The following is a 22214-nucleotide window of genomic DNA, read 5'->3' as shown; positions in this document are numbered from 1 at the left end:
CGTTTCGGATTTGTTTTATTTTGCAATTATAACTTATACATATACTTTACTAATATAACATGTATTAAACTACATGTATAAGTAATATAATGTGAAATTTATTTAGATCCTGATCTACTTTTCGGAAAAACCGGAAGTAGGAGGAATGAAGTTATGCAATCGGAACTTCTCGGCCAACAAACTTCTCGGTTTTTCATCGAAAACAACCTCGGATGAATATGGACGGTTTACAATGTCGGAAATCTTAACATTTAACTACACTGCAAGTAGATCGCTTAGTAATTCAATTTAGGGTGTTTCCTTTAAGATATATACCAATTTCTTTTATCATGGATTCATGATAGTGAGGTTTTATATGTTCTTGATGAATGTATATGAATAACTTTAAATCTGGTATTGTCTTGTCTCTGATAACATTGAAAACATATCATCTTTAGCATCCATACCACGTGAAATTCTTCTCGACAGAAAAGCAACTCGCCGTCAGAGGGTTGCCTGATTATGTGAAAACATGTGAAAACATTTGACACACTAATCGATTTTCATTCATTCATTCGTTCGTTCGTTCGTTCGTTCGTTCGATCGTTCGTTCGTTCGTTCGTTCGTTCGTTCGTTCGTTCGTCCGTCCGTCCGTCCGTCCGTCCGTCAGTCAATCAATCAATCAATCAATCAATCAATCAATTAATTAATCAAGCATTCATATCAATCAATCAAAAAATAAATCCTGATAAATTTACTTGAACAATATGCTAAAACACTATTCAAATTGAATGTTAATACATAAATACATACAGTTAATACACAGTGAAAAACATCAGGTCAAACCACACTACTCTTCATACACTTCAGAACCACACAGCTTACATACCCAATCAGACTGATTACAAACACTATCAACAGCTCTCGAAACCTCTCCCACACTTAAACAATAGTTATGATACCAACGGTCACACACATCACATCCATACCAAAACACACCGTTCTTCTCATCACTCACACACCCATGCCCATCACACTCTGCACATATATAAGCTCTCTGACTACGTGACGCATCTCTCTTCTCCTCCCTATCCCTCTTCCTGGCAGCCTTCTCTTCTTCAACATTCTTCCTCTTCTCAGCTCTTGCTGCTTTTGCCTCATCTCGCTGCAGCTTTTTCTGTTCGGCCACGACCAAACGGTTAGATCGTTTTTTCCGCCTCTTTCTTTCTTAGTTCAATAGCATCAAGTTTCTCCAGATCGTTGAAACGGATTGAAAAAAACTCGCTTTCAGCTCCTGTTGCACGTCGTTGCTACTCAACAATCTTCCTCGCTCCACCCTCTTCCTTGAGGGTGCCTTTTTTTGCCTCGAGCGACTGCACGGTGGGTGGCACAAGAATGTCTGCAAGAAGTTGAGGAATGATTCCTCTTGCTACAAGTGGGTTTGTGGTAAAAAGGTGGGCAGGTAACCGCGTCACTTTCAGTAGTTCCATTTTAAATGATCGTGTGACTTGCAGTTATTAAATTATTTAAGAAAGAAAACGAAACTTAATCCAATACCAACCCTACACTATAAGTGTATGCATATCTCAATGTGCAGTTTCTATTATTTGGTTTATTAAAAATTTGTAGTGCAAATGGATGTTTACCATCAGATTTTTGCCTTTCGACAAATGTCGCGTTGAGATAAAGCCGAGTTAAAATGCAATAATGGGAAAGATATAAACTTGAAAATGAGCAGCGAAAATAAAAGCAATATGCTTTTAAAGAATTATTATTTCGTTTTAGAAGTGCATGTATATGTTTTTATTTTATTGTTTGTATATCACTACAGTATCCATTTTCAGCTCACCTTTACGGGATGAAGTAAAGGGGCTGAAGTAAATGGGTAGTGTGACCCGGAAGACCAACTAGGATGACCCCATTTGCTATGGCCCCCTCCAATGTGCTGATGGACACATGACTGTCGTGGTTGACCATCAACAGCAAAACGGATCTATCTTTAACGCAATAGGGAATGAATATTTGCATCAACCACTGGTGAAACATGTTTGTATTTATATAACCAGATTCCCTGGAGGTGAACAACCACGACTCCGGCACTCCCTCTACTGTAATTTGAATTATGTTTCGCGTTTGAAAAAAAAATGTTTATTCACTTTCTCAGAAATTATTTCTAACACAGTAAGTTTAACATGTGTGATCATGAACTAAAAACTAAACAAACATTAACATCAATCGTTTTTACCGGAAGGATCATCAATGTCGGGATAATTCTCCCATCCGCGGAGGCACATATCTGGGCGGTAATATGCCCGCTTCCTGACGTTTTCTTCCGGAAGACATGGCCCTGTTTTGGCCCCAAGACCTTAACGGCGTTTATTTCCTTGCCCGTCCAGCCGATCTCATCGCAATTAAAGATCTGTTATAAAACAAATGTGTGTTAAAATCATAAAATTTAATTATTTTCAGTATTTTATTTAAGACCAAATATGCTAGATTGTTTAGTGCCTACTGATAACTCATACGTTTGGCACAATACCGACATAACATGAAATATACTGTAATTTCTTTGCATATAAAACCCCGTGCATATGATACTAAAACTAAGTCATGTCATAAAATGAAATGAAAATTAATTTCACACGTTATATAACAGTTTTAACAAAATATACCCTTCCTGCTTCTCCATTCGATAATAAGTCATGTGAATTTGTGTTCTATGTCTTTGGCGTTTGCCCATTGCCACTAAACCGGGTTTATGTTTAAACTTTTTGCTACTGGGCATGTTTCTGTAGCGTTTTGCATATATATGGCTATCCGCGCAGAGTCCATATTTTCTGCCAAGCGTTCAGACAGGATGGGCTGGCGAGTTAAAAATCTCTGTACCCACTTATTTGTCGGCCCATCATCGTCGCTGATCTGTGTGGCATGTTCTGATAATAAAAGTTATACTTATTGAAGTTCACGAGTATGTTTTAGTATATATGCGCATAAATGGATAGTGGAAGATTTTGACCTGTATACTAAAACGGGGACAGGGGACGTTAAAACAGGTAACTACAGTACTTATAATATGCTTTCGCAACTGGTTTTGGGCAACTCCTCGATTTTCATTTGATACTATGAAATGAATAACGTTTTATAACACAATTGTGATAGTTTTTTTTTGTTAAGAACCACATTTAAAAATATGTTTCATCATTTATACCGTAGGTGTGAATGATCTCTATTACTTTTTGCTTCAAGATCACCCTTGAAGCAGGCATGCCCTGATTTGACATGTACAGGCACCATTGGACCAGAGAGGCCTCGTCCTCTAAATGGAGATCAAGCCTCCTTCCTCGGGGTGCCCGGTCCTCCGTCTTCGTGTTATCATGGATAGTAGTAACCGGAACGCCAAACTCAGCTGAAGCCCTTTTCAAACTCAACTGTTTACGTTTAACGGCGCTTACCGCTCTTCTGAGGGAATCTGGGCTGTACGCCATCTAAAGTACTGTGCACAGCAGTTGTATAAAACCGTTTAATTGTCAAAATCATCAAAATGTTTATTGAATGGTCAATACTTTGTAAATGATAACAACTAAACATTTAAATAATATAAATAAGCGAATAGATAATATTTATGTGGACATCATATTAAAATTATTTTCAAATATCTCAACTATGTTTACTTAATAAGAACAACATTCCTGTACTAATTCTTCAAGGATTGAGCATGATAACAAAATACGATAAACTAATTGTCAATCATTAAACAAAACAATTGTCAGAAACAGAATAACGCAAATGTTGGTGTTTGGTGAAAGTAATAATGAAAATGCAGTGTAAGCGACGCAGATGCGTCTACAAGTAGTATAATAGTTACTTAGTAATTATTTATTTTACAAAGACGGGCCTCAAAAATACGCACGCGCACTGTGACGTCGCTCCCCCAATATTTATTCTTTGACATTTCGAACTTTATGATTATTCATTATTTCAATAATTTTCCTATTTACAATCCGAGTACACATACTTTGAAATAAAAGTTCTGTAAAACCGAGCGCACGTGGAAATTAACCAATTTCTCCACATACGATTTAACCGTCGATTTCGCTCGATAAATTTAGTCATGATTTGAGTATGACATGGATATAAACACGTGTCCTAAATATTACAGTTGTAACAGTTTAAATTAGAAGCAAAATTTCAAAATTTCTTTTTGCGTTTTAATATTTATTGAGTGAAAATAAATGGTATGCAATGAACGGAACCTAGAGAGACTTAGTTTAAACATATTTATTTTACAACGATTGTGAAACAAGTTATTACAACATTATATTAATCACTCTCGTCGTTGGCACGATATTACGCGAGAGTGTGGTCTTGTGTTGTGGGGGAAACCGGAGAACCCGGAGGAAACCCACTTGTCCGGCTTGGTGACCACAAACCAAAATCACATGCGCCCAAGCCGGGAATCGAACCCGGGTCGCCTAGGTGAGAAGCGAGTGCGCTAACCACTGCGCTAACCAGACAACCTAGAGAGACTAGGCAGTATAGTCAAATGTTTTGGTTTAACCGTGTAAAGCATGTCCCATTTCAACCTTGGGCTTAGGCGTAAGATAAACCTATCTTAAGAGTCATATAATCGTTGTTCTATATTCTATGTATGTTACTGTGTAGATTAAACTTTAGCCAGTATTTAAGCTGAAAACAAAGATGCGTAAATAAAGCAATAAAAACTGACGTATGATTGATTCGATTGTTTCTCCCGGATTTAGCAGTTATAAAGTTTTTTTGCCATTCAAAAAAGAAAAACAAATTGAGATTCATTGACAACAACATCATTGAAATGAATACATTTTATCGTGGTTTGTATGGTGTATAAATGGATCAACATCTATTTTTAATTTAAAGCGCCTCCGATATTGTCGGTTTATCTATCAATTGAAATAATAATAATAATGTTTTCGCTTTGTGTTTTTATAAAATAACTATGACTGTGAATTGACCTTTGGTCATTTTTAAGCTAAAACATAGTTTTGGAAATAATCACACAAAAAAAATGTTGTCATCTGTAATGTACACAGATTTAAAATTTTTGAATAAACGAAAAAGGCACTTTAATGAAATGGTCAGTTCTTAAAGAGAGCCGCGAATTGCAAAACTAATGTAAAAACAAAACAAATATTAGCCACACATCTTTTTTGTCATTGAAATGTTAAAATAATATTTTAGAACAGATATTCACAAATAACTTTTTTAAATGTCATTTTCATTTCAATTTGCCAAATAAATTAGCGAAACAGGTCGTCACTTTGAAGTCTTAATTAGTCAGATCATATTTCTTCTTGTTGTTTTCTCCAGAAGTACAATAAAATAAATGTAAGAAAATTTAGATATTTACTTGAAAATCTTACAGTAGTTTACCATTCGTTAAAAACAAATCAGACAATTACTACTTTACACTCCTTTCCAACCATATTTTATAAAGGAATTCGTGAATTTGCCAAACATTAAGACCACATTTTATCAAATGTTTATGTTGATGTTTAATCCATTTATAGTCATTAGCTCTTACATTTGCCGAATACTGGAATTTACTCAAAATGACGTTATAAGACTATACCCCAAAACAGAGCCATTCAAAATGTGTCTTCTTACTGTTGTAAGCGGACCGTGCAAGATAATTTCGAGTAATCCCACTAGCCGATACATTGTATCTAGAAAGGCCATGATAACTAACGTTTATCTTTCGGAAAAATATTTCTGTTTATCAATTTATAAATCTTATATTTATTAATGCAATTATTTTGCTCACTAATACAAAATACACTTATCGTCGTATAAGTCAGATACAGTGACACGTTTTTTTTCTTCAACAGTGTCCTGTTGTAGACGTAAGAGACTGTTTTGTTTTGTTTTGTTTTGTCGGACAATATTGGTGTTCGTCCTAGCAAAACGGCTTCTAACGTCTGTAGGAGAACAATTTTGAAGAAAAACTCGCACTGTGTCTATTACTTATCACTCAGATTGACAGTTTATGACTTAACGGAACGATCAAATTAGATTAGTAATTGACCATTCGTGATTCTATATCTATACCAGATACCACACATGTTGGCGTTCTTCTGTCAGCATTTAATACATATTTAATGAATTTCAATTCAACCGTTTCAAGTTCACAGTTGGTGTCAAATTTCATTATAATTATAATGTGCTTTTACTTAAAAACGGTAAATGCGTGTTAAATTAAAATTAAAAAAAAATGATGCACCTTTATATTGTTGTTTGTTGACGTCTGTTACATTTTACGTTTGTTGTTTTTAACATTTGCAAATCTACGATCAACATAATTGATTATCAAATGTTATAATCGTGACAACGGCAGCGGATGCGGTAAGTATTAAGCTATATAAAACAATTAAATATAATCATTTGTACTTTGTCCACAACTTAAGTTTGCAAACATGAAATTGGTGATCGTCTGTCTAGTGTGTCTGGCTATAATTGTGGAAGGTAAGTTTGGCGGGGTTTTGTTATAAACAGTTGTTCGCATTTAAAAGAAAACGTTTCATATAGGCAAATGTAAAATTATATCTTCAAATATTTGACCGAACATAATGAAACGGGTTATGAAAATATAGTCATCGCAGCTTGCGATGAAGTGTACCATTCACTGAAATAAAAAAATCACACAACAAATTACTACTCCAAATGACCTTCCTCATTTTTCAAAGCATCCTTTTGAACTTATAAACAAACCTATTTTCTAATAAAATGAGAAAATATATAGCTTTTCACATTTTAGATCAAATAAAGTGTATAAGTTTATATCTGGATCATTCTTGGGGTTCTAAAATACATGTCAATTAAGACCATTTTGAAAGTTTCACCACTCATCGTCCGAAATGCAACTGGAAAACGAGCCGTTATAGTATAGTGGAATATATTATTTAGTACAAGAAATCATATTCGAACGGAATGAAACTTGTTAAGCTAAATAACATAGCTATTATCTGGTTTAAACTAAAACGGCTTTCTTTTGGGCGGATAATGGCATATATCTATGTTTGTTTCTGTTATAAACCACCAAACGATTCAAATGTTTATACTAAAGAAATCTCTCTTTTGTATGATTTTGATTTCTATAAACAACTTGCTGTTGAAATTAGATATAAAAGTCAGTTTGGTGATTTTATCGTTAACATGTGACTTAAATTCAAGAATAGGTCAACGATCAGTAATGTTCGCATTTTCCTGCGGTATTCGTTGACCCTTTTTATATGAAGTAAAGAGTAACACCCCTTAAAACAGAATAAACCTACCCCTTGATGTGTTGCATGTGTTTTATTAATTAGCCACGGAGTAGTTTATAAATACTTTGTACTGTTTTGTTGAATATTTACCATGTAACTTTTTGGACCGATTTAATTAATCTTGTCATTAAACCTGCCTATTAAATGTTTTTTTTTATAAAAATGGAATGTGGACTTTCATTTTTTTATAAAAAAAAGATACCTCCAATCTGACAGCTATGCGGGAAAATGACGTCACTCTATTGCATTATGTGACATTTTGGTAAAATTTACCCTTGTAAATTTACCGCCTTGGTAATACCAAAAAAGCGTCTTGGTTTGATGAAAGCTGTAAAAGCGCGAAACGTGATTTCTTGACTGCGAAACGCACTTATGATCATAATCATACTGATGTTAATAAATTACAGTTTTTAAACGCTAGGAGTAAATTTTCTAAAACAAAACGCAAAGCTAAACATATATTTTATGGGGCAGAAAAGAAAAAGATATCATCTTTAAGTAAAACAGCACCTCGTAAATTTTGGAAATACATCAAAAAGTTCAGCAATTCTGCTAAGTCATCCACTAATGTATCTGAAAATTCGTTTTTTGATCATTTTTCAAACATTTCAAATGAAGCTGAGGGTCAATTTAACATTAGAGACCATAATATATCGAGAGACGAAACTCTCTCCATTGATTTTCTCGACTGCGAAATATCAATTATAGAAGAAATTGTCAAAACCATAAAGTCGCTGAAGCGGCACAAAGCCTGTGATTTTGATAGAAACGTTGCGGATTTTTTCATTGACAGTAACGATTTTATTTCGCCTTATCTTTGTACTCTGTTTAACTATATATATGATAATTGTGTTTATCCTAAATGCTGGACTAAAGGCGTAATTGTCCCTATTTTTAAAAAGGGAGACAATACTAATCCGGCAAATTATAGAGGCATTACTCTAGTTAATGTTACTGCCAAAATATATTCACTAATATTAAGAAATCGAATTAACAAATGGTGTGAAGATAACAATAAATATTATGATGGTCAATTTGGTTTTAGAGATGGTCACTCTACAGCTGATGCAATTTTCCTTCTTCACGCTTCTATACAAAAAGTCCTTAACAAAGGTTCCAAACTGTGGTGCGCATTCATAGATTACCAAAGAGCTTTTGACACAGTTAATAGAGATGCATTATGGGTAAAATTGATTAAATCAGGTATCAGCTGTAAAATGATCAACATGATCAAGTGTATATATAGCGACATCCAATCCTGTATAAAAATAGCTAGAGACAATAGCTATTCTCAAATGTTTGATGTTACAATCGGTTTGAAACAGGGGGAGCCTTTATCTCCCCTTTTATTTATATTATTTATAAATGATATATATGAAAATATTGATTTCAACTCACTCTGTACTAAAGACCTTGAACTGTTATCTATGTATATGATACTATTTGCTGATGATATTGTGCTTTTTACTACTGATGCAGCCAGTCTCCAAGCTCAAATTAACTCTATTTTTCATTACTCTATCAAATGGGGTTTGAAAATTAATGTTAACAAAACAAAAGTTTGTATATTTGAAAAAAGGAAGCAATATAGAAATATTGAGTTCTTTATAAATAATGAGATTATTGAAGTTGTTGATAATTTTACGTACTTTGGTATTAATTTTATGTATTCAGACAATATGTCTAGTGCTGTTAAGATATTACATGATCAAGCTCTTAGGGCATATAATAGTCTCCTGATTTTGTTCGATCGAGTCAAATTAGATGTCAAGACCAAGTTATCGTTGTTCAATACTATGATTGTGCCTATTCTTGTATACGGGTCAGAAGTCTGGGGAATTTATAATTTTAAAGAAGTTGATAAACTGCAAGTTCGATTTTTAAAGCATTTACTTTGTGTCAAAAAACAGACTCCTAACTATGCTGTATACGGTGAATTTGGGGAAATACCATTATCTGTCGTTTGCAAGGAAAGGGCAATCAAATTCTGGTTAAAGATTATGAAAAATGGTGACTCTCCGATGAATTATATGTATCTCGATCAGTGTAATAATATTAATGGCCCATGCTGGGCGACTAAGATGAAATCTATTATAAACCATTTAGGATTAAATTTTCTTACTGATAATTTTGATGTAAATGCCGAATACTTTCCTTTGTTAAAAGCTAGACTCCGTGACCAGTTTATCCAAGATTGGCGTGGATCGATAAATAGCATGACTAAATTAGAAACATATTGCTCACTGAAAACAAATTTTGAATACGAAGAATATCTTGATAGAATTGAAAACGATAATTTACGCAAACATTTGTCTTCCATGAGATTGTCTGCTCACAAGTTAGAAATTGAAGTCGGCAGATACACCGGTATTGCAAGAGAAAACAGACTTTGCAAATGCTGTAACGCTAATGTTATAGAAAATGAATACCATTTTGTATTATGCTGTAGTAAATTTAGACTCTTACGCTTAAAATACCTAGGAAATATATCATGGCCAAATTTAAATATGTTTAAACGACTAATGTTAAGCAAAAGACAAACAAAGATAGCAATCTACATTAAAGAAGCCATGAATTTAAGGAATACTTTCCTTATACAATAGTAATCCTCCTTATGTTAACTTTTGTTAATTTCTGCTTTTTCCTTCTAAGTGCTTAACAATTTATATTTTCATATTTAATTACATGATGTATATTTATAATTATTCCGTTACTTTTTATAGTTGATTTATGTTTTTGCCATATTTATGTTGTTAATGGCCAAAGGCTATTCTATGCCGATCTGCCAATAAATTTTGAAACTTGAAACTTGGTAATTTCTCTTATACAACGTATTTACCGCCATGGTAATATTACCACGGAATTTACCGGTGGTTTTACTTACCGTGGTAATTATTTACCATTGTTTATACAATTGGCTGCAGATGTAATTAGTAAAATGTACGATGTTACGCTTGGCGTACTTCCACCACGATCGTTTTTCAAATCAACGGTAGACCTAGCTGGGTCATTTTACATGTTATAACTTTATAAGCAATACATATGCTTCAAGTGATGTTTACTACATATTAGTAATTAACACTTAGCATAATCATTAAAACCCCGCCAACAGGATGTGTACGGGTATGAGTTATCGTTTGGTTGGCTGGTTGTTAAGTCTTTTGGCAGTGTATGGTTATGTTTGCGGGTTCTATTATAGTTTAAGGTAAATTGTTTCAAAACTTGGTTTCAGTTACTAACTTAAAGTGTATTACATTTTAAATAGGCACGTTCAAGATAAGGTCCCCATTAAAATAAAGTTTTGCTGAAGTTACTTAAATCGTAACCATATATATTAGGGATGGCAACGAGTACTCGAGTACCCGATCGAACGTCCGAGTACTCGAGTACCAAATCACTACTCGAGTACTCGGAAAAAAAAATCAAAAAATCTTTAAAAATCACCAAATACACGATTTAAAGACAAAATATCAGATCTGGTTAGTTGCCAAGAGGACAATTAACGGCCCCTCTAATCCCCTCTGTATACACAATTGACCTCAATCAATTAGTTGACGGTTGTTGTGATAGTTGCAAACTGTCAACAAAGGACCCCTATTTCAAATTAGCACTGATGTCAATAAGCGAAGTTTTGATAGAGGTACTTTCACCTACACTATTCTATTGTATCTCAATTAGAGACCGTTACGAGAATTGATTTCTTAATGGGCGTATTTTAACTATTTTTGCAATGTTTATCACAATTGATTGGTTGATATTAAATCAAGAATTATGAATATTAATGAGGTAAACAACAATTACACAGTACGAAAATCTATCATTTAAAAAAAATAAAAATTGCAGAGTAAACAACTCAACAACTGAACTTCGTATTGAATTTAGTTCACTATTTTTAAGTATGCTATTAATTTTCGTTCATTGTAATTCTGATTGTTGTTCATTTCTGCAGTGCATACTTGTATAAAATGAAACGAATAAGACAAATTTAAAGCCTGAAACAACATTTGTTTTCTTTTTATATCATTTTTTGTTGAAATAGTAAAAATACGTAATGAAAGTTTACTTTAAAGGTGAAAATGACCAATAATACGACTAACGCACAATATACGTCTTTAACAATACATGTATACACAATCTTGTCTTTGCGAACACATATTCAATTTTTCCGAGTAATCGAGTACCCGAGTACTCGATCGAACGATCGTCCGAGTACTCCAGTATTAATTTTACTACTCGTTGCCATCCCTAATATATATTTATTTGAAAGAATAAAGAATAATGTTACCTTTGTTCGTTTCAGGGCAATTGCCGCATAGCAACATATGTCGTCACGGCACTGCGGGCACCTGTCTTGGCTACACAAATCAGCAGTGTCCTCCTAACAGCGAGTGTCGCCGTGTATCAGGAACGTATGGGGTTTGCTGCAGACTGTCTAACACGAATCCAGGAGGAGGTACTACCCTGTTTTTTATTGTCAAACCGAAAGTATCATTATAGTTCAGATGAAGTACCTCTGCTTTGTCGTTTCCCTCTCGGAATATATTCTTTCACAACAGCTAGCGTTATTAGTGTTGTGTGAAAAGTCTCTCCTCCCTTCGTAACGGTGTAATTTGTTCCAAGCCCATCGTAAAGATTGATTTTGATTTAGTGAAATGATCATTTATCAATAAAGATATTATACTGAATACGGTATCCGTCTGTTTGTATCTTGACGTTGTGTGTTGCTCGCTGAGTGTCTGTTAGACTTTGACTCTTTTGCCGATGTGTCTGTTAGACCTTGACTCTTTTGCCGATGTGTCTGTTAGACGTTGACTCTTCTGCCGATGTGTCTGTTAGACGTTGACTCTTCTGCCGATTAACATGAGGTATCATTATTGTTTTGGCTTCATTGCCTTTCCCTGTATTCTCCATTGTATTTTTAGTGAATTGTGAAACAAGGCCTCAGAGAGTGAAGCAATCCAGTGCTGTCAATAAACATTCTGAATCAAACCGAATTTGCTAAGTTTATATCTGCCCTTTTTACCATTTAACTTTTGATTATAAATGGTAGTGTACATACAAACTTTGGATTTCTTCCTCGTCCATCATTTATTGAAAATATGCTCCTATTAACAGAGCAACACATTGGCAAGAGTGTGGCAGTCAGTGAATATTTGTGATTGTATATATTTGCTTTTGTTTCTTTTTATAGACTTGTTGATCGTTTAAGACATTTTTTCTAAATAAGAATGATATTTAAAACTATTGATTTCAATTTACCTGCTGGTTACAGAAATATATAAAAAATCTTTATGCGGAAACTTTCATTAAACGTACTAACTAAATACTTGTTTAGATACTGTCAAGCTCTTGGCAATTAAGGCTTCACCTTATCTTGAAGATGTTCTCGGGGTTTTGTTGTATTTTCACTCAAATACACCTAATAAAATAATCCATATATTTTGATCGCTTTAGATTGTATACTAAATAACAACACTAAACTTAATGTGTTAAAAATTAGTTATATTTGCCCTTCAAACACATTTGGTTTTGTGCTGATCCCTTTAAACAGATCCATACGCGTCTGTTTTGACAATGGTTGTTCGGCTACCGCTGATATATATGATGTAAATAGGCGAAATCATGTTGTCAAGGAACGTACCCAATAAATCTGACAATTCTTACTAGCAAGAAGATCCGACTCCGACCTTTTGACACCTATTTTGTAAATTATATTAATTATATTAATTTTCAAAATTGCTCAGTCGATAAGAAGGTATGAACAACTGATAGTATGTGTTCCTTTAGAGTTATAATGACCAAAGGTAGCACCCTCGTTACATATTGTATAAAAAATACAAAAATTGACCTTAAAATAAAGTGTCCTTTCAAGAAAATAATTAAAGATATTATTGACATAAGTAAGGGAAATTCCATCGCGGTTACAAAACAAGCGAAGATTTGCCCCAGAACGGCTGGCGAAAAGGTCACCAGAAGTCAAAAGTAACCTCAGATCCTCAAATATACACAAATAGAGTGTATATTGTAGATATGATTGTTTCCACTAATAATCTCATCAACATTTGGTGCGTTTTGCCATACAGTTGTTATGTCTTCATAGGATGTCGATGCGATAATGGTCAGCGCGGGAGATGTGGTGGCTTCCAGGGTCTTAGATGTCCGCGAGGCACCACATGCAGTTGCAAGGGACCTATTGCCCACGACGGATTCGGGAAATGCTGCATTAACCGTTAGTTTTGTTCATTTACACCATTCTGAACTAATAAATACTTTAAATTAAGAGGTTATCTTAAATAGCATTTAATGTCATTCAAAGCAACATTTAAGCTGTACATACATTATTAAACATTTCACATTCAAATAAAAGTATTTACGAAATCAGCGACATTTGATGTTTATTATATAAACAAATTATTGGTAATCGAAACATTGAAATATTCACACCATTTTCGATAATAAAAATGCTTACGACGTTCACAACAATCACGACATACACGACATTCATAATATTTACTATATTCGTGAATGTTGGGGATGTCGTAAATATTTTGAATGCCGCGCAATTTTTGAATGTCGTAAAACTGATGGATGTCATTACTGTCATGAATAATTATCATGAATATGTGAATGTCTTGGATGTTGTGAATATTGCTAATACAACGGGTGGTGTGTTAACTGTTGCTCAGAGCAATGAATGTAAGTATCGTGCTGACGTGTATACATATAGTTGTATTTGTAATAGTATGTCAACTGTTGCATGTTCAGATAACTAATCGCACTCTTTTCTCGCTGATGTAAAAAGCCTGTTTTATTGGCTTGTGTGATTTCCCGGGCCTGACACTGTATCTTCTGTTGTCTTATTGAATTGCGTCATAGTAATGCATACATTTTTTTTATTACAGGACCTGGGAACGGTTACTAGCGATTTTGACAGAAAGGATCTTTGCGCAATATTTCTTCAGCACTTGTTTTGTTTATTATTTTTAAATAAATTACCAAAATACTCTCCGTATCGGATTTGTTTTATTTGGTTGGAACATATACATATACTTTACTTATATGGCATTTATAAAACTACATGTATAGGTAGTAATATAATGTGAAAAATATCTAGATCCTGATCTGCTTTTCGGAAAAAAGGACGAAGAAAGAATAAGGTTATCCAATCGGAACCTCTCGGCCAACAAACTTCTCGGTTTTTTATCGAAAAAAATCTCGGATGTATATGGACGGTTTACAATGTCGGAAAACTTAACATTTAACTACGCTGCAAGTTGATCGTGTAGTAATTTCAATTTAGGGTGTTTCCTTTAAGTTATATATCAATTTCCTTTATCATGGATTCATTATAGTGTGTTTTATATGTTCTTGATGAATGTATATGGATAACTTAAAATCTGCTATTGTCTTGTCTCTGATAAATATGTTCAGTGTCCATACCACGTGACCTTCTTCTCGACATAGAAGTAACTCGCCATCAGAGTGTTGCCTGATTATGTGAAAACATTTGACAATCTCGATCAATCTATTTGTCAGTTATGAAAAGTAATATGAAGTATTTAATGCCCGTTTGCAGTTATATCGATGTTATTAAGTATGCAACTTTCTATAAAGTTTAAAAACATATGATGTTAAGCTAATAATACAATGAAATTGCTTTTAAAAATGTAATGTAATGTATAAAAAATAGAAGAATCAATTAGCCCGTAGAACACCCATAAAAAGCTCCGCTCGATCATTTATAAAACTTTAAAAAAAAGTTCAGCGGTCGAAACATTTTGTTGTAGTACCCTATGGCTATTTCAGTACAGATTGATTTTAGTTGTTGATTATTTAATCAATTATGTATTCTCTAATATTTCTGAGATGGGGGTAGGGTAATTAGGTGGGTTTTTTTTCCTTTTCTTTTTTAAATCCGAAAAATCATAAAAAGGAATTTATCAAGCCGCTCATAGTTTGAAATGATGGCCTTCGGGATTTTACAACCTAAATTAACTGTCATTTTAAAGTTACAATAACCCAAATTAATTATGAAGCCCCTTAATCCGCTATGAATTTATTTCACGTGTCACACGTGTTGCCCATAAAGGGATGTGCGAGTGCCAGTATCGGAATGTTACCTTCTTTCCTTTCTTTAATTGCATAATACCATACATTGTTTGTAGCATTATTTTACATATAAACCACTTTATAAAAGAAAGTCCTGACTTTTTTAATCTCCTGGTTAAAACAATAATAGTCAGATGGAAAAAAATGCACAGAAATGATTTTGTTGGAATTGTGACATACCAGGCACCAAATTTAATTTACTTGAAGTGAAGAACGATCATATGGTGCAAAATGTGAATTTTGGGGTAAAATGTTGGAAAAAATAAATAAAAGTGAGATTTTCTTGAATTGCCAATACCTGTGTCTTATTTTTCAGTAAAATTACCAGAATTACTGTATTAAATTTATAGTATATATCAGCGTAATATACCTAAGGTACAGAATCACTGTATTTTGTGAAATATGAGTTTTTTGGGAAAACTTTTGAAAAATTAAATGAAATTGAGAATTCCTGCAATTTGACAATAACTTTGTCAAGCTTTACAATAAATTACCAGAATTACAGTTGTATTAGGTATTTTAATATAAAATAAAATACCTAAAGCTCCATAATTTATTTTGTTTATGTTAACGTCTTTGGTTTTGCTGCTTAACGATGTGCTGTTAATTCAAAGTGAATTTGTACATTCTTTTCAAAAAAGAACTTTCAACATAATTTGTTTTGTAACATATGTATACTTGTCATTTTCCATAAATGAAACTCTGATTTTAGTTGATAAGAGTAGCAATGTCAGTGCCTTAATGTAGCATAAGATATGCACAACCTTTCAACGCTGATGGCATTCCCACAGCTGAACCCTTTGCATGCGGAGCAGGCCTTACACAATCAAATCCAACCTTCTGCATGCTACTGGATGGCAGCTAGTTGGACAAGTGTACTGTACAACATTCATAATGTGACAATGAGGTGGTATTCTTTCAGTTGTCACTGAATATAGTAGTTTGATACTCACCAGTTCCCAGCCCCATTCTAGCGAGTTTCTATTATGCTTCACCAGCATTACTCTCATATGATGCAACACCACTCGTTATACTCTTCGTAATTGCTTCACATTGGAGTGGATTTCTGTCTTGCCAGTACAGTCTAACCATTTCCATGTCGTTTCTGTTTCGCGTTTGGGTTGCTGGTGTGGTCTTAATGTGCTGTTCTCTTGTAAAATACATTACATCACTAAAACTCTGCATATCTTCATTTATGTCAGAGCGTGTAGGTGTTGACAGAATCCAGGCGGCATTTTAAATCTCATTCACATCATGATATTTAATTAAGTCAAATATTTTCACATGCCTATTTTTATGTTTTTATTACACAATTGCTAATAAGCTTTATTTTACCTAATATATAAGTATTTCTGTACTTAATTTTGTTCGGTTATAAATAAATTTAGCATGTATGAATTTGCTATTGTCAATATTTATACGAAAAACTACAGAAACAAGCTCAGTAGGCAAAAACCTAAATATAAACACCGTTTAATGGCACAGGGTAAACGCCAAAGAAATAGAACACAAAAACAAAACTCTTTGTATGACATTCTACACCTTAGGCTTGTAGTGGAGCAGTTTGATACAATCATGTACAACAATAAGGGAAAAAGGTTATAAGGTAATAGTTTGGTACTTTTTCAGCTTTATTTGTCCAGTTATTGGCAAATTCCCAAATTAAAATCCCACTTTTTTAACACTTCAACCCCCAAAATCACATTTCACAAAAGATAATGTGTCTATTTATTTTTGAAAACGACATGCGGCAGGTATATGACGTTGACGTAACTTCCTGTTATATAGTTTGTTTATATCTTCTGATGAAGGAGTTACGCCGAGACGTTTAAGATAATAAACTTAGCGTGTTTGTGTGGTTTATTTTATTCATAATTTTTTTTCAACATTCTACCCCAAATATCACACTCAACTAAATATGAGGTGTCTACACACATAAGGTATGATATGGTGCGATATAATATCTATTAAATACAGTTAGTCTGGTATTTTTATTGCTAAATCCAAATTTGATACGAATTCCAGAAATGCAATTTTCAAATTTTCAACATTTTACCAAACAAATCACATTTCGCACCGTTGGAATTTTTTCTCTTTAACTCTTTTCCACACACAGCAAATATCAAACAACTCAAATAAGCAACAATCATATCTGTACATTTTTCCCTTTATATTTGCATTTTAACCACTGGTTTCTGCACTGTAAATAAAATCTTATGTTACACCGAGTTATGTTAAACATTTTATGAACACATTTTGTGTTAAAAACTGTTTATTCTCTTCTGGAGTATGCTCAGGCAAAGACACATGCATACAAGAGTTGTTGGAGCAGTACGGCGCACATGATGTCTTGTGCGGGGATTTCTTCAGTAAGATAGGGTATTTAAAATTAAACGACTAACAGCTAAATTAACAGACTTGTATTTTTTATATTTATTTCTATGTAAATGTTTTTTGAATTATTGTACTATCATGTGGTTTAAGTATGTATATTTGCTGTTTTTTTTCTTTAGACTGTTTGTAATATTTTTATTCTTAATACTTTCTTGATTTTGAAAAGAAAATACAAAACTATTTATTTTTGAAGTAATCATCTTTACAAAGGTGCGATTTTCAGTGGTTTATAATTATTTGTTTATTAAGGGTTGAAAAGTCTTCGGTGTTGTTGTGTGTGGGTTTTTTGCGGGGGGGGGGGTGAAAAGGCTTAGCACTTTTAGAGGTTAAAGTGACATAGATGTTGAAAAGTCTTCGATTACACAAATGACAAATGGGTTGAACAGTCTTGGGGTTGAAATGTATGACAGCTTCCACAGTCGCTAGTGAATATGCTTAACTCAAGGCGGTAGGTTGTAACATTCTGTCACGGTTATCGAGTCCTTATTAAGCAAACAAAATGTGAACTGTACCTAACCTAACATTGCAAAAAAATACGAAGTTGAGGATATCAATTCATATCAATGTGTTGTGACGTTTGTACCAATTAAAGATGATTGAAGTAACGAATTAAATCCTTTATTGAAACGGCTCCCTGGTACGCTTTAAAGAACTAAGAGCCTATTTAATATAGCTTGGAAGAAACAATATGTAACAGTTCAATAAGCACAATATACAACCAATTCCAGTCGAATACAACTAGTGTCGATTTTGTATCAAATAACTTAAAACTAAAAGCCAGCTTAATAAGTAGATATCACGGTTCCGTAGTTTTCCTGGTATTTAAATCGTTTTCCTGAAAACCCTTGCCAATTAATTATACAATATATTGAGAAGGTTTCTGGATCATGTCATGGCAGGTTGATAGTTTTGAAAGGTGGGCAGACATTTTCAATATTTGCAAGTTTTCAGTGTGTAACTTATCTAAAATAATGAATTATAGTGCTCAATAGACTCTTTTATGGACAATACAGGACCATTTTAAAACATTTTGATTTATACGTTACTTAATCTGCATTTTACCTGATTTTGTCACGGTTCTTTGATTCGACATAGTGACAAAATATAAATATTGCGGCACGTGGAAATCGGGTAACTCCAACACTAAAAATCATCTATACTGCAGGTAATTGTAAACCTGACGTGAAATGATCAATAGTACAACTACACCTCAAATTAAACCAGACTGAAAGCGCAACTTGTCGTCTCCACTTGACAAATCCGACTGAAACAAAAGCTGCGCCCCCGTCACCGCAGCTAACCATGTCCTCGATTAATGAGACATCTTATGATGTTAACACCAACACTACTCTACCACCAGCGACAAACATTTGCCTTAGCGATTCTGATCTGGAAAAAAATTGGCACTATGCTCGAAAAAACGATACACACTTCGCTTGAATCCGGATTGACCTCATTAGTGTCCAACACCGTTGACCAATTATGTTGCGGGTTTTACCTAAAATAAGTGCATTTAAAGAGGACAGTGCTTAGCTCAGAGTAAAGGTCAGCGAGCTCGAGCAAAAGGCTGACGCGGCCGAGCAATATAGTCGCAGAAATTGCCTGAGAATCTTTGGATCCCCGAAACCCCAAGTGAGGTCACCTACGTCGAAATACTTGACATCGAAAAGGGTATCAACGTCGACTTGTCCTTTGATGACAAAGACATGAACCATCGTCTAGGAAAACCAGCATCTTTTGCAGCTGCCGCTGCTGGCAATAGACCAGAAAAAAGTATCGTCCAAGGGACATAATTGTCAAATTTGCCACATATAGAGCCCGAAGCTGTATCTGAATAAAACCAAGCTTAAAACATCTGGCCATGCTGATGTCTACATCAACAAAGATCTGACAAGGGAGCGCAGCTCAATTTATTATTATGCCCGTAATCTTCTGAAGACCAAGAACGTCACTAGTGTCTCAATGAACTCAAACGTCACATTGCGCCCCAGTCGCTCGACTCATTTCTTAAAGTATACTTGCATCTGTTTACACGTACTGACCTTTACCTAGCTATTGCTACTGGACAAACATTATTTGGTTGAAATCTTTACTGAATATGAACTAGAAACATTTCTGACGAACCACTGCTCGTTTGCTTTTTGTCATTTATGCATGTGTTTCTCTTTTCCTCTTGATTTACGAGTGCTTTCTATAATTCTCCACCGTCTCGTTCCTTGGCCAGAATAAAACCCAATTTGTGTTTATTTTCTTTTTGTAAACCTTATCATAACATACCTGTAATCATGAATTAAGATTGTATAGCGTTACCAGTTCTCATTGTAAACTATCAGTGTTTTTCGTAAATAACATTGATTTCTACATGAGGGGAACTAATTATTGTTCATACGAAGCTTTTTTTAATCATACTTCTTTCCCTTAGACATAATCACAATCACCACGGAGCTTACAAGATAACTTTTTTTTTCTCTTTTTAAAAAGATAAAACCTTCCATTTAAAATGCCTCTCTGTATTTTGTATGTACTTTTACTGTCCACTTAAACATAAGCACATTACCTAAACTTGATATTCTTATTTTAAGAGAAGTTTCTACTAGCTTCTTATATTTTTTATTTTGCTTCTTTGACATTATAAGGACGCATTTATTTTCTAATCCTTTAAACCATTGCAATAAAAGAAGATGCTGTAAAACCATCAATATGTGGGACATAGAAAATTAAGTTAATCCATATGAGTAAACTTAAGTAAACTTTGCAAAATTATCCTTCATATAACTTGAACAAAAGGTCTATTTCAAACCCAACAAAAATGACATAGCTTATTTAAAGTTAGTGAATTGACATAACACATTTAATATTACATTGATTAATAATTCATCGTTATCTTAAATAAATATTTTATTTCCACAAATCAATGGCCATTTTCCATCGAATAAAATGTAAAAGGTTTCTAATATTGTAACCATCCATATACAACCGAGGTTGTTTTCGATGGAAATGTCAATAATGTCAACCTCTATATCAGGGCTATGACATTTCCTCTGACACCTCGACATCAAGGCTATGACAATACCTCTACATCAGGGCTATGACAATTCCTCTACATCAGGGCTATGACAATTCCTCTACATCAAGACTATGACAATTCCTCGACATCAAGGCTTTGACAATTCCTCGACATCAAGGCTATGACTATTCCTCGACATCAAGACTATGACAATTCCTCTACATCAGGGTTATGACAATTCCTATACATCAAGGCTATGACAATTCCTCGACATCAAGGCTATGACAATTCCTCTACATCAGGGCTATGACAATTCCTCTACATCAGGGCTATGACAATTCCTCTACATCAAGACTATGACAATTCCTCGATATCAAGGCTATGACAATTCCTCTACATAAAGACTTTGACAATTCCTCGACATCAAGACTATGACAATTCCTCGACATCAAGGCTATGACAATTCCTCTACATCAGGGCTATGACAATACCTATACATCAGGGCTATGACAATACCTATACATCAGGGCTATGACAATTCCTCGACATCAAGGCTATGACAATTCCTCTACATCAAGGCTATGACAATTCCTCTACATCAGGGCTATGACAATTCCTCTACATCAAGACTATGACAATTCCTCGACATCAAGGCTATGACAATACCTATACATCAGGGCTATGACAATACCTATACATCAGGGCTATGACAATACCTATACATCAGGGCTATGACAATTCCTCGACATCAAGGCTATGACAATTCCTCTACATCAGGGCTATGACAATTCCTCTACATCAAGACTATGACAATTCCTCGACATCAAGGCTATGACAATTCCTCTACATAAAGACTATGACAATTCCTCGACATCAAGACTATGACAATTCCTCGACATCAAGGCTATGACAATTCCTCTACATCAGGGCTATGACAATTCCTCGACATCAAGACTATGACAATTCCTATACATCAGGGCTATGACAATTCCTATACATCAAGACTATGACAATTCCTCGACATCAAGGCTATGACAATTCCTCTACATAAAGACTATGACAATTCCTCGACATCAAGGCTATGACAATTCCTCGACATCAAGACTATGACAATTCCTCTACATCAGGGCTATGACAATTCCTCTACATCAAGACTATGACAATTCCTCGACATCAGGGCTATGACAATTCCTATACATCAGGGCTATGACAATTCCTCTACATCAAGACTATGACAATTCCTCGACATCAAGGCTTTGACAATACCTATACATCAAGGCTATGACAATTCCTCTACATCAGGGCTATGACAATTCCTCGACATCAAGGCTATGACAATTCCTCTACATCAGGGCTATGACAATTCCTCGACATCAAGGCTATGACAATTCCTCGACATCAGGGTTATGACAATTCCTCTACATCAG

The 22214-nt window shown here is 34.3% G+C and overlaps 1 protein-coding gene across 1 annotated transcript; it reads left to right on the top strand.

The window, feature by feature from the left end:
- The first annotated feature begins 6376 nt into the window (after positions 1-6376).
- On the top strand, positions 6377-14285 carry LOC128223045 (uncharacterized). The gene is made up of 4 exons (XM_052932283.1): positions 6377-6477; positions 11578-11730; positions 13378-13506; positions 14180-14285. Exons 1-4 carry the CDS (start codon positions 6429-6431, stop codon positions 14197-14199), a joined length of 351 nt encoding a protein of 116 aa, XP_052788243.1. The 5' UTR covers positions 6377-6428; the 3' UTR covers positions 14200-14285.
- The last annotated feature ends 7929 nt before the right edge of the window (positions 14286-22214 follow it).

Source organism: Mya arenaria, chromosome 17 (assembly GCF_026914265.1).
Source record: "Mya arenaria isolate MELC-2E11 chromosome 17, ASM2691426v1".
Lineage (NCBI taxonomy): Eukaryota > Metazoa > Mollusca > Bivalvia > Myida > Myidae > Mya > Mya arenaria.
This window is presented reverse-complemented; position numbering and strand designations above follow the sequence as displayed.